The following is a 13,617-nucleotide window of genomic DNA, read 5'->3' on the forward strand; positions in this document are numbered from 1 at the left end:
ATTGTACTGATACATATTATTTTTTTCCTGTAAACATCCACATTTTAGATTTTTTGTAATTAGTCTTTTAAATAGTTCTGTATCCTAGAATAGACAAAATTAATCTCCCATTCTCAATATTTTCGTGTCCAAATTTTAGTGCTCTCAATATCAGCAAAGGACGAATAAAGCAAAGCAGTAAGATGGCTAGAAATTATGCTTTTTTTTTTTTTTTAATCATCTCCTTGGAATATATAAGGGCAGTGTGGTTCTATCAGTTTAGTATCACTTGATTTCCATGAGCTGTTGTACTCCATCACTTCAACATTCTCGTTAGACGCTTTTTTCTTCTTAACACAGGAATACAAACTGAAGATTATAATAGCTATCACCTGAAGAAAATTTTATTAGTTGTTTCTCTTTTTGAAGACACAAGATAATCCCTTATGTTTAAGAAGTACCAGCTGTCATCCGCTCGCCCACATCATCAGCATCCACAAGTCCACGTGACGGACAACTCCACAACACACCACCAAGTAGTAAAAATCTCGTTAGCCGCTGTCCCTTTCTTTGAGTGCACAAGAATGATAAAGCTTTCCGCTCAAGTCAGTCTAGTGCAATGTACAACAGACATCCGTTCTTGTCATCCGCCAATCTTCATCAGTAACAGACGTTCCTCGCACATTACGTCACCACGCCGCTCGGTCCCAATGACCTACCTACGTCCTCGCCGCTGGTCTGTGATGTATCAGTTCCCCATTTACCCTTGTCGAGACTACGCGCCCTCAGCAAATCCTATTATCACAAAGCGGCCCCAGTGACCTCCTCTTCGCTGCTCTGCTCCACACGTGAACCTGAGCCTCGGCCATCATCGCCAGGAAGGTACTCCGGAACAGCTACTCTTGTGATACCCAAGCTGTCCTCAGGCGCCGGATAACTCGACTCAGCGGGATCGATATCGCGCCCTCAAGAACCACTTCATCCCGGCTCTTCCTTTTAGCGTCAATACCTCTTGGTCCTCTCAGGGGAATTTTGCCGAGTAGCGGGACTTTTTCCCTCTTTTTGCTTTTATTTATTATCTTTTATTTCGGTCGTATTTCCCTCCGTCATTTTGTATAAAGGAAGAGAACGTTTTAGCGTAATACGAAATTTTTACAACTATTTGGATACAACAGAAAATTTAACTGAACGAGGTATTTTTCTCTCTACCGTTTCTCTCTTATTCAGATTTTTCCCCGCAACAAAACATTTTAATAGCAAGAGTGATTAATACGATATGTTACCCGCAATTCACAAATAACACCTCAGCATCGACCATTCACAATATGAAAGTTCCCCCTTGATGATGGACTCGGGTGTTTGTAGTGCTACACTGGCCAGGCAAGATGTAATTAATTCTTTTCACTGCCCTGAACACAAAGACGGGCGTGTTACTGATGACTAATTTATACGCTGTGCTGCATATAGTACACTAGGTGCGCGCGAACACACACGCACACACGAAGGTCTCTCTCCCCTCTCCTCAACCTAACCTATGTGCCATAAAGCGTACGACATTCTACTTTATAGCACCATTATTCTGTTGTTGTAGCGTCTGAAATCGATTAATTAACTAATCAATCATTCAAGTCAGTCAATAAATCAATCAGCCAGTCAATCAATCAATCTATCTATCTATCTATCTATCTATCTATCTATCTATCAGTCAGTCAGTCAGTCAGTCAGTTAGTCAGCCAGTCAATCATTTAATCAATCAACCAAACAGAACCACACTAACCCTACAAGTTTCTACCTCACACAGCGATGCTACGGGTTTTACTACACAATATCCAGCCACTGCGCCTGTCCTCATTACGCAGGCCATGAGGAGAATGGCAAAACTGCATCATCTAAGCTCACTCAACCTTATATTAACCTTCTTCATACTACCCACATCACTCAGTCCACAGGCCACTACCCTCTCAAACTACCATTAGATAATGAGTAAGACCATATAGTAGTAGTAGTAGTAGTAGTACAATGGCAGTAGCAACACATACTCCGCAGAAGACTCTCACAACTCCCTCTACAGTCCAGTACGTACGTCAGGAGTGGAGGTTTTTTCCCCAAGACAGCAATGGGTCTGTGTTACAATCGTTGCTACCGGACTCCGCATTCATTGATTTACTGAAGGATACTCCACCATCTCCAAGCAACAGCTGTCGGTAAGTGATAAAGGTACACACATGCACGCTGCAGTATTAGCCAAAGTTTTGATGAGAGAGTGAGGATGTGTCGGGGGGAGGGCATTGTTAAATACTTATAAACTATACAGGTACTCCTTATTGTCCCTGTCTTTCTCCTTCCATGTTAGTCAGACTGGAGGGTGGGGGGGGCACTCTCCTGCAATAGTGATATAGTGAAGAGAAGGGTGGGCAAGAAATAGGGGCATACGAAAAGGGTGCTACCAGAAAAGTAACAATGAAAAACTAAGAAGAAATATAAGAATTAATTAGAAGCGGAGATTAGAGACTGAAGATGGGAATACAAGACAAAAATAACTAGAATGAGAAAAAGTAAAAAGAAAAGTGAGGAGGATAGTGATGATGATGATGGTGATGATGGTGATGATGGTGATGATAGGAGGAGGAGGAGGAGAAGAAGAAGAAGAAGAAGAAGAAGAAGAAGAAGAAGAAGAAGAAGAAGAAGAAGAAGAAGAAGAAGAAGAAGAAGAAGAAGAAGAAGAAGAAGAAGAAGAGGAAATCGAGCCCGAGAACAACAACAACAACAACAACAACAACAACAACAACAACAGTGATAAGTGATAACAATGAAGAAGGTAACGCAAAGAAGAAAACATGAAAAACAACAATAAAACAAAAACAAAATGAAGAAGAAAGAATCAGACGAGGAGGGGCAACAGAAAACTTGTTGACTTATAACGAGGTTGTTTGCTGAGGGGGAAAAAGAATAATGAAACGAGGAAGAAGGAGGAGGAAGAGGAGGAGGAGGAGGAGGACACAGGAAGACCAGGTATCAAAATTCCGTTGGCTTCTATCGCTGTTGTCTGTTCGAAGTACCATCTCCATCTTACAAGTTACATTCACTGCACACACGGGAGGTGCAGACAAAAATCAAGAAGGCTCCGTCCCAGTCGCTCATCCATCCGACACAAAGCCGACTGGTAAAAGTAAGGTCGCCATGGATGTTTGAAAGAGCAGGTATGGCAAATTAGCAAGGGACAGAGAGCATGGATATGTTTACGCTTCGTTGGGAAAGAGCCGATGTGGAAAATTTTCAAAGGGCACAGAGAATAGAAATAGTTGCACTGTAAGCCTCATATTCTACTAGCTGATAGAAAAATATCCAACAATTCAACATTTTAGCAATTAAGAAGTGGTTCACAATAAATTATATATGTTAATAATCAATTATCTGATAGTCAATTACCAAGCAGATAACAATATTAATTATCAAATAAAAATAGACATAGATTGTGGAGCGTATAAATTAGAACAACATGACAGCTTAAGATATAATACAATACGTGTGTGTGTGTGTGTGTGTGTGTGTGTGTGTGTGTGTGTGTGTGTGTGTGTGTGTGTGTGTGTGTGTGTGTGTGTGTGTGTGTGTGTGTAAAGCCCGGCCCGAGTCCCCCTCACAGAAGCTCTGGAGTCTGTAACTGACAAGGAAAGGGACCACCACTTCAAAAAGAGAAGACTGGAAATGAGAAGATAGCCTGCTCATGTAAGGCAAAAAAAAAAAAAAAAATTAATTAAAAAAATATAAAAATATAAAATAAATAAAATAAATAAACAAATAAAATAGAAATAGAAAATAAATAAATATGAAAATATTGATAGGCGAATTACAGAGCGATCCGGGTTTTTCTTTTTCATATAACGAGGAATACAAAAGAGCACTGGTGTAGATGTACTTAGGTGGTGAATACACACTAATGAAAGATCCATAATAATGTGAACATAAGAACATAAGAACATAAGAAATAAGGGAAGCTGCAAGAAGCGACCAGGCTTACACGTGGCAGTCCCTGTATGAAACACTCCTACCTATTTCCATCTGTTATCCCCATCCATAAACTTGTCTAATCTTCTCTTAAAGCTCTCTAGTGTCCTAGCACTAACTACATGATTACTGAGTCCGTTCCACTCGTCTACCACTCTATTTGAGAACCAATTTTTCCCTATCTCCTTCCTAAACCTAAATTTTTCAAGCTTGAACCCGTTATTTCTTGTTCTACCCTGGTTGCTGATCCTAAGAATTTTGCTTACATCCCCCTTGTTATAACCCTTATACCACTTAAAGACTTCTATCAGGTCCCCTCTTAACCTACGTCTCTCTAAAGAATGTAAATTCAACAGATGTGTACACCACTCACATTGCTGCACGATACTCATCAAACCAATTCAGAACAAAATGATCGACACTGTATCAACGACTCCCTCTGCTAATATATTATACAGAATCACAACACGGTTTCAGAGGCAGCTCTACCGACATCCGTGGTGCACTGTTTCACGCAATTATTTCTCGTGGAATTGATTCTGAGAAATTTCGAGTCTAAAAATATTGTTCCGTGCAGTCTCTTCGTTTATTTAAGTAATAGTGGTGTTCTCAGTAACTCGATATGCTTGTACTTGGAAGGAGCAAAACTACACGGCAATTTTTATATATATTACCAGCATCTTGAACACCTAATTCCTTGTTTTGAACCCAAGCACCGCTGTACGAGTAGCTTTCTTCATCTTGCTCGTATCTCTTCACTCGTATACCTGGAGCCAACGGTTATGGCGACGCTAAGACCTTTCCTTCGCTCACGCCTATACCTTACCATGCATTGAGTACATTTCTATACTGTTCTTTGTGCTTATCTACAAGGGTTCATCAGTCGACGTTCAAAGACAGCAGTCAATGATTAGAACTTCAACATTTGTCTACTGTAGACCTTCCTTGATGGCAAAATCTCTTCCTGCCATCCTCATTTCGTCCCAAGACGGAGATGGCGGATTCAAGTCAATCTGAAAGTCTACTAGCGGATATAAAAGAATGAACGGGACCTACTGCAGAACCTTGTGTACCCTGTTGCCTCCCAGCCGTAAGCCAGTCTCTAATCCACAGAGGCAAGTTGTCTCCTAAACCAGCACGGCGTAGCTCCTTTGGCAACCTTTAGTGGAGAGTTTCGTCGAAATCTTTAAGAAAATCAAGAAATATATTTTTTTTTTCAGCGGCGGTGTTTTCGGCAGTGAACGCTGGGTCACTGGTTTCATTAAGGAGACACAGAGACGGAAATAGGTGAGGAAGAGGGGGACAAATGAACACGGAAGAGGAGGAGTAGAGATGAACACTGAAATAAGATACGTTTAAATGATGAGAGAAAAAGAGGCATGAAAAATAGAAATAGGAAAATGAAAGAAAGGATGGGAGAAGAAGAAGAAAAGAAAAGAAAAGAAAAGAAAAGAAAAGAAAAGAAAAGAAGAGATGATGATGATGGTAATGATGGTGATGGAGGAGGAGGAAGGAGGGAGGGAGCGAAAATGGGAGAAAAGAAAGAAAGAAAAACGAAAGAGAGAGAGAGAGAGAGAGAGAGGAGAGAGAGAGAGAGAGAGAGAGAGAGAGAGAGAGAGAGAGAGAGAGAGAGAGAGAGAGAGAGAGAGAGAGAGAGAGAGAGAGACATAAATAGAAAAATACTGCCAAAAAGGAAAAAAAGAAAAGACAAAGACGAGGAAAAAGAAGACACGGAAAAGGACCTGAAGTAAGAAAGAAAAACAAGATACCAAGAATAAAGGAATAAAAAAAAAATAAAACGGAGGGAAAAAGACACCTAATGACTACGCCGCGGACTTGGAGTGTAAAAGGGAGGAAGACACCAATTATAAGTCCTATGTCATTTTATGTTGCCAGGAGGTAAAGATCTTCCACTCACTCTCCCCTCCTCTCTCCCTCCCTCCTACTCTCTCTCTTTCTCCTCCTCATCTCCCTTTCCTATCACTGTCAAACTTTCTCCCCACACCGTTTAATCCTCACTTTCGTTTCCATCTCTTCTCCTCCTCCTTCTTCTTCTTCTTCAGCTCCTCCTCCTCCTCCTCCTCCTTCGTTACTTCTGCAGCAAGTTTCCGGTTTCTCCCAGTGTGAACAGCGAGCGTGAGACATCAAAGGCAGATACGAAACAGTGAAAATCTTTGCGTAATCCTGCAGGTCGTCCCAACTTCTATTCGACAACTTTCTAGTAAAACATCGACATCCCAGAAAAATATACTTTTATGGCTCGAAGTGTCCGTGTTAGTTCGAGAGACTTGAAGATTCGTGGAGATGACGGCTGGGTAAGAGTTATTGATGGCCCGCTTCTCTTCCCCAACCAACCGCCGCGCCAGCAGTTCCCCTACGAGCAGCAGCCTTTCCTGTTGAGCCTTATTCATCTAGTTCCTTCCTCCTTCACCGTCACCAGTTGTTCTGTTTCTCCGATAATAGGTCAGCCTTGTATTCTGGCTTTTATTTCACCTCTTCCTCTTCCTCCTCCTTGGCTTTTATTTCACCTCTCCTTCTTCCTCCTCCTATTACTACTACTCCTCTTCTTTCACCTGAGTTATCCTATTTCTTCTTCTTATGCGTTTGTGCGTGTTCCTCCACCTCTATCTCTACCTCCTCCTCTATTTTTCTCTCTTTTCTTCCTCCACCTCCTCATCCAACGGTAAACAGGAATCTTATAGGCTCGGCAACCTATCCTTCTTCAGATAAAAAAAGAAGTTAGTTACTGTTTATTTTTCCTTGCATTCCTTTATATATTCCTTATTTCTCTTTCTCTTCCCGTCCTTCTCCTTCCCCAAGCCTTGCAGTGCACATAACCTACATGCGGGACATCAGCTGTCAAATCCCCAGTTCTCCTTTCCATCACGGTTTTCCTATTCTTCTCTCCTCCGCTGGGCACTCCATTTTCTTCTTTTCCTCCGCTTCCCTTTCCTCCCCCACCCTGAAATCTCCTCGCGCCTCGTGGGGAAACTGTTCTCACTCTCTTTCCACCCCTTCACCTACATTTATGAGCTCTCTTTCCCCCCGCGATGCACCCGCCCTACTTCTCCTGCCTTCATTCCAGCCACCGGTACATCTGTTCTTCACTTCCTCCTCCTGGTCCACTTGTCCTTTTTTCCTTTCATTGATCCACAGAAGTACAGTATCTATTCCTCTTCCTTCTCCTTCTGTATTAAGTTTTCTACACCGTACTCAATACACCAGCCTTTCTCCCAGACCAACCTTTCTTTCATCCCACGCTAAAACTCTTCCTATTTTCCTATTTTTTCTTCTTTCACTTCAAATATACCCGTCTCTCTCTCTCTCCCTTCCTGGTCTTCCACGCTGGAGTCAATTCACGTGCTGCTTTCATCTCTATTACATTCCCTTCCTCCTCCTCGTCCTAAGTTTGTGTTTTGTGTACTTGTTTTTCATGTACTGCATTCTCTCTCTCTCTCTCTCTCTCTCTCTCTCTCTCTCTCTCTCTCTCTCTCTCTCTCTCTCTCGTCACGTCAGCATTTCTTTTCGTTTCCTTCTTCTCAATTTGCAGTGTTTTCCTTCTCCTTTTCCTTCCCCCTTCCGCTTTGCTCCTGCCCTTCACCTCCTTCTGCTACCTGAGCCATCTAACCCCAGTGTTAATCAAGAAAGCACACCTTATCTTGCTCTCTCTCTCTCTCTCTCTCTCTCTCTCTCTCTCTCTCTCTCTCTCTCTCTCTCTCTCTCTCTCTCTCTCTCTCTCAGGAATAGTGTAGTATTTTCAAGTAGGTTAAAATATTATAAGCCATTACAAACCAATAGGATTTCCTGTTTCCTGCCGACTATGTTTCTACTTACAGTGAATTCGCCTCCTCCTCTTCCTTCTCTTCCTCTTCCTTCGTCTGTATTATATTTTCCCGGTCGTGTAGTCACCGCTAACCTCCCCGGATGAATCAACCAACACTTATGCAACTGTTCGTTCTTTCTTGAGTATTCTTTTCCGTCCTGTTCTTCCTCCTCCTCAGTGCATCGTCAATGTTGTAATCTTCACCTTTCTCCTCCTACCCTTCCCCCTTGTTTTCTTGCTCACCCCTTCACTATCTGCATTCTATATACAACACCCTTCATCCTTCCCAACGATGCACGTCTTCACCTCCACTATGCACCTGTCCTTCCTCGTATACGCAATCACACCCCACCCCATCCACCATGCATCTCTCTTCCACCCTCCCCAGCCCCACACCGCGCATCCACACCTCCCCTGCCTCCCCCATCCAGCGCCGCTTCATCACGCTCATCACACCGAAGCACCCTCAAACTCAAATTAGTGAGATTTTTCCCTCCCCCAACAAATGTAGCGTCGCTCTCCGGAACAAGAATGTCATGGCCAGTAGGATAACCTTGGCGAAAGGCTGAAATGGAAGCGGCAGTGTGGTTGTTCTGGGTAGTTCCAATAGTGAGTGATTAAGGTAGTATTCTCCAGTCAGGACCGTCCCAAAAGCACCACACTGTCGCTTCTCCTTTTGTTTGATTCTTTAGCCTCTCCCAACAAGTAAAAGATGTAAAATGACGCAGGAAATGGGGAATTCAGTTAGTTTGTTGTGGGATTGCGCAGATGTCGTTTATATGTACTGCTCCTATTATCCTTGCTGTCATTGGAAACCTATTATTAAACCACTAACATCATGTATTTTTCACCATTACAAATACTGTTCTTCCTGATTATTGTTACCATTATCATCTATTTAGTTATCCAGTTATTCGTTTTTCTATTTTTCTTTTCTTTTTTTCCGCATGCGTTCTCTTCAGGTCCCGGATGGAGAGGCGCCCCCGTGTCCAGTTCTCTCACCAGCAGGGAAGGTCAGTGGAATAAGGCAGCCCAGTCAAACAGGTAACCTCGTTATAACCCAATACGCTTCTTGTTACCTCCTATTCCTATGGTCCTCTTCCTCCTCCTCCTCCTCCTCCTCTAAGCCACGATCCACACCTGTCCTCCTCCTCTTCCTCCTTCTCCTTCTCCTCGTCCTGCTTCTCCTCCTCCTCTTCCTCATTATTATTGTCCCCTCCACGTCTGCAGTGCACCCATAACCTTCTCTTCCTTTTTCTCTGCTACCTGCACACCCCTTCCTCTTCTTCCTCTTCCTCTTCCATATTATCAGTGCACTTGTCCTCTTTCTTATATTCTACACCTCCGTTCGCAGTGCACTTTCTTCACCTTCTCTTCTTCCTTCCATTCTCCTCTTCCTCGACCTCCTCATTTCCCGCGAAGCACCTCTCCTCCTATCTGTAGTGCTAATGGCTGTCTACTCCTCCTCTTCATCTATCTTCTCTACAGTGTGCATTCCTTTTCCTCGTCTCTCTCTCTCTCTCTCTCTCTCTCTCTCTCTCTCTCTCTCTCTCTCTCTCTCTCTCTCTCTCTCTCTCTCCTGCTTTCATCCAATATTGTTCCCGTTCTCCTTCCCTCTGCCTCTACCTCCTCCTCCAATCTGGTTTGTTTTTGTTCTCTCTTGTTCTCCTCCTCCTCTTCCTATTTTTCCTCTTCCTCTTTCCTTCTCCAATACTGTACCTTTTCTCGTTCTCTATTCTACCTCGTTCTTCCTTCTCCTCCTCCTCCTCCTCTCTGAGCTCTCGTTTTCTCTTCCTCTATCGCCCTCTTCTTTCCCATCCTTTTCCTGTTCTCATTCCCCATTTTAACCCCTCTTCCTCCTCCAGTTTTACATGTTCTCGTTCTTTTCTACCTATTTCTTTTTTCATTTTTGTATTTCATATCCGTTCATACGCCTCCTCCTCCGTTCTTGCTTATTCATCTATTCTCTCTTCCTCTTTTCTACGCTGTCCACCTTTACTCTTACTCCTCTTTTCTTTCTTTTTCATCTGACCAATACTTCCCCGTTCTTCTTCGCTGTCCACCTTTCCTCCTCCTCCTCCTCCTCTTCCTCGCCCCCTCATCACTCCATCTATAAACGTGTCCAGATTCACACATACCCCAGTATCTGACTAAACTCAAACATCCACAAGCGTATCTGTGGTCTCGGGCAAGATGCACCCGCTGCCTTTTTTTTTTTTTTTTCATATATATATATTCCTGCTTGAAAGAAACACGATTCAACACTTCTCTACTTCCACTTGTCTCTTATATGAAGACACGCCGCTGTGCTTCTGCTTCCCCTTCGAGGTGTGGAGATGCAATCGCAGGTTAAGGGCCGTGACTACGCGAGGGGGGCAGCTTGTGTGTGACGCAGCATGTTTAAGTCCGCTGATGCCTGGGATTTTTTTTTATATCTTGTCCAGTCATCTCTCCGTTTATTTCTTTCTTTTCGTCTGTCTGTCTGTTTGTCTGTCTGTCTGCATCAATCTCTCTCTCTCTCTCTCTCTCTCCTCTCTCTCTCTCTCTCTCTCTCTCTCTCTCCTCTCTCTCTCTCTCTCTCTCTCTCCTCTCTCACACACACACACACACACACACACACACACACACACACACACACACACTTTTATTGTTAACGGGCATGAAAATTTTAAGCTGGTCAGCCTGGAGAAGTTTGAACCTCGAAATAAACATAAGACCTGTAAGTACTTACAACTACATGCAAAACTATCATGCATATGAGACATTAGGATAATATATATATATATATATATATATATATATATATATATATATATATATATATATATATATATATATATATATATATATATATATATATATATATAAGCTTACCAAGAGGAGGATTAGTCGCCAAAGCTTCAGCGTTAAAGGAAGCTCGGTATCTCACTCATCTAAAGTTTGGGAAAAAAGTTTGAAAATAGGCCGTGAGGGTTTCGTCCTCAAGACCTTTAATCGTGTGTGTGTGTGTGTGTGTGTGTGTGTGTGTGTGTGTGTGTGTGTGTGTGTGTGTGTGTGTGTGTGTGTGTGTGTGTGTGTGTGTGTGTGTGTGTGTGTGTGTGTGTGTGTGTGTGTGTGTGTGTGTGTGTGTGTGTGTGTGTGTGTGTGTGTGTGTGTGTGTGTGTGTGTGTGTTCAACTTACGGAGCTATCAATTATTTCCAAAGACTGACATTCCCTCAGAAGCTCAAGTTTCTGATCAAGTGTTCAGAAGTGAGTTGTCATGGTCAAAGGCAGCATCTTTTATCATTGGAATATGCACCCTGTGTCCATCTCAAGGCGTGGCGCTAAAAGCATTCACGCCTCACTCTCAGGCCTTGAGCCACGCGAACCGCTGCCAAGTGGAGTGCTGATGTCCCTTGGTTATCATTAACGTGTTCATGGACACGCCATGACATGGAGGATATCTCTCTTCCTTACCTTTATTAAACAAACGGATAACCAGATTATCATGAGCTATGGGAATGCTTGACTAACATCCAGCGAGGAGATGGCAGCTGCACCAAACCTAGTGACCGGCAAGGAATGCAGTGTTCAAGCTGAGGTAAGGATGACATTCCTACCTACGGCAAGGTATGCTGTATGGACATCTCTCTCCCTCCCATACTTAAGCAATCTCATGATCAAACAATTAAACTAACCCCAGATTTAGCATTGCGGTCCTTTTATACCTGCCAAACAGACCCTCAAGGGTCACTCGAGCACCCAGTGCCGCCGACACTTCTCGGTGGGAACTCGTGAGTTCCCGTTTTCTGTGAAGTGAGCCAACATGAGCCCCACACTGCAGGATACTTACTCTTGGTGCGGCATGTTGAAGTCATGCTCCTGGGTGTAGACGCCCAGCAAGGTCGGGAACAGCGAGAAGAGAATGAAGACAACTGTTGTCCGATGCTGCACCAGAGAAAGGGAACACCACCATTTCACTTTATGCCTCATTGTGGATTGCACGGGAACCAGGTCAATTACCTCCACACTCACAACGTACTGGCAGCACTTCACGCTACCTCACTAACACACTTCATGCTTGCGTCGACCTCTTAGTCCCCAGGAATAGCACCACCAACCCGCTGGCCAGCCACTCGTCCCAAGATGAGTGAGCCGGGATGACCTTGGTGGAGGGAGAGTCTCGGAGGGCGGGACCGAGTCCTACACGATAATCATGTCAGGGAGGCGGTGTGTAGCCTGACCCGCTGGCTTCTCCTCGAGCACTGGGCCACGCACGGGCCACTCACTACCAACTGTGCCTGTCGCCCCTCTCACCCACCGATCAATAAAAATAGCTGCGCGTCCGGCCAGAAACCGACTACCCGGCCACGACGCTCCCCACTCCCTGTGCTCCCTCAAGATCAATCCTCCTCTGCCACGCGCCAAGCTTAAACTTCCGCCACTGTTCCGGGGGCGTTGTGCCGCTCCTTACGCCACCAAAGAATGACGACAAAAACCTGATGGAGTGATCAAAGAAACAAAACCCGGCGGGGGAACACAACGCGAGCAGCTCCTTCACGTGACCTGGAGGTGTTTGGCGGCAGGCAAGTCCAGCTGTGACCTGCGTCAACATACCATGTCAACTGTGCTTATTCATACTTAAGTTTCACTACGGAGTAAGACCAAATATCGAGATCGTGAGTGAATTCAGTCTGTGGACGGTGAGCATATTCTTTGAGCGCAAGGAAATTCGCGAGAAGCTGAAAACCTCCAAGTGAACACTGTAATAAAGAACACCTGAATAGTTAACTTTTGTGGGAAGATTTTAACGTGTGTGTGTGTGTGTGTGTGTGTGTGTGTGTGTGTGTGTGTGTGTGTGTGTGTGTGTGTGTGTGTGTGTGTGTGTGTGTGTGTGTGTGTGTGTGTGTGTGTGTGTGTGTGTGTGAGAGAGAGAGAGAGAGAGAGAGAGAGAGAGAGAGAGAGAGAGAGAGAGAGAGAGAGAGAGAGAGAGAGAGAGAGAGAGAGAGAGAGAGAGAGAGAGAGAGAGAGAGAGAGAGAGAGAGAGAGAGAGAGAGCACTGTCAAGTCGTAGGTCAGATACAAGTCATTGCATTGTAATTCTACAGTCACAGTACAGAGTTACAGCCGCAGTCGCACATATATATAGCAACAATGCAAACAACCGCTATTTCTATGACTGGACTCCAGAAAATCGTCGCAGTTTAACCAAAAGTAACACAAAAAACACGTTGTATAACCCCTTCACACCCTAACCACCCGATAAATAAAAGGAAAGAAGACCCTAATCAGCCCTACACGTCCTCTCACAAACATCTGTCTCCATTTATCCCAATTCCTTATAATTACGCTATTTTTTCTTGACCCAGTTCTCAGGCGGGTAGGGTTACGCTGAATTAAGGCTCGGGGATTGTACCGCCTTGTCTTGTTTATTAGTTTAGGACAAAGTGCACATCTACGCAAAGAAAGGCATCTGAGGCTTCTGTCCATCTATATACATCGACTCGATTTGCTCACGGCAATATGACACTACTTATTGTAATTCAATAACCCTAAACTATTACGTAGATTAAGTAGATACAAGGTTAATAGCACTGATAGCTTACATATTCAAAAACTACTCCATCACCCCTCTTTGCGCCTTCTTAAACATGAAGGGTGAGTGGGGATATGATAGAAGTATTTAAATGGGTAACGGTAATTAGCAAAGGTTATGTAAGTCTCTCTCTCTCTCTCTCTCTCTCTCTCTCTCTCTCTCTCTCTCTCTCTCTCTCTCTCTCTCTCTCTCTCTCTCTCCGTGTGTGTGTGTGTGTGTGTGTGTGTGTGTGTGT

General features: G+C 43.8%; 1 protein-coding gene across 1 annotated transcript in view; it reads right to left on the bottom strand.

Annotated features, from left to right (window-relative positions):
• Positions 1-12,279, bottom strand: part of LOC135107138 (voltage-dependent calcium channel subunit alpha-2/delta-3-like) — a 219,528-nt gene extending 207,249 nt beyond the window's left edge. Inside the window, exon 1 of the mRNA XM_064016848.1 lies at positions 11,641-12,279. Coding sequence (XP_063872918.1) covers positions 11,641-11,780 — 140 coding nt within the window. The 5' untranslated portion in view covers positions 11,781-12,279. The remainder of the gene's footprint in view (positions 1-11,640) is intronic.
• Positions 12,280-13,617: the final 1,338 nt, after the last annotated feature.

Source organism: Scylla paramamosain, chromosome 14 (genome assembly GCF_035594125.1).
Source record: "Scylla paramamosain isolate STU-SP2022 chromosome 14, ASM3559412v1, whole genome shotgun sequence".
NCBI classification, from domain to species: Eukaryota; Metazoa; Arthropoda; class Malacostraca; order Decapoda; family Portunidae; genus Scylla; species Scylla paramamosain.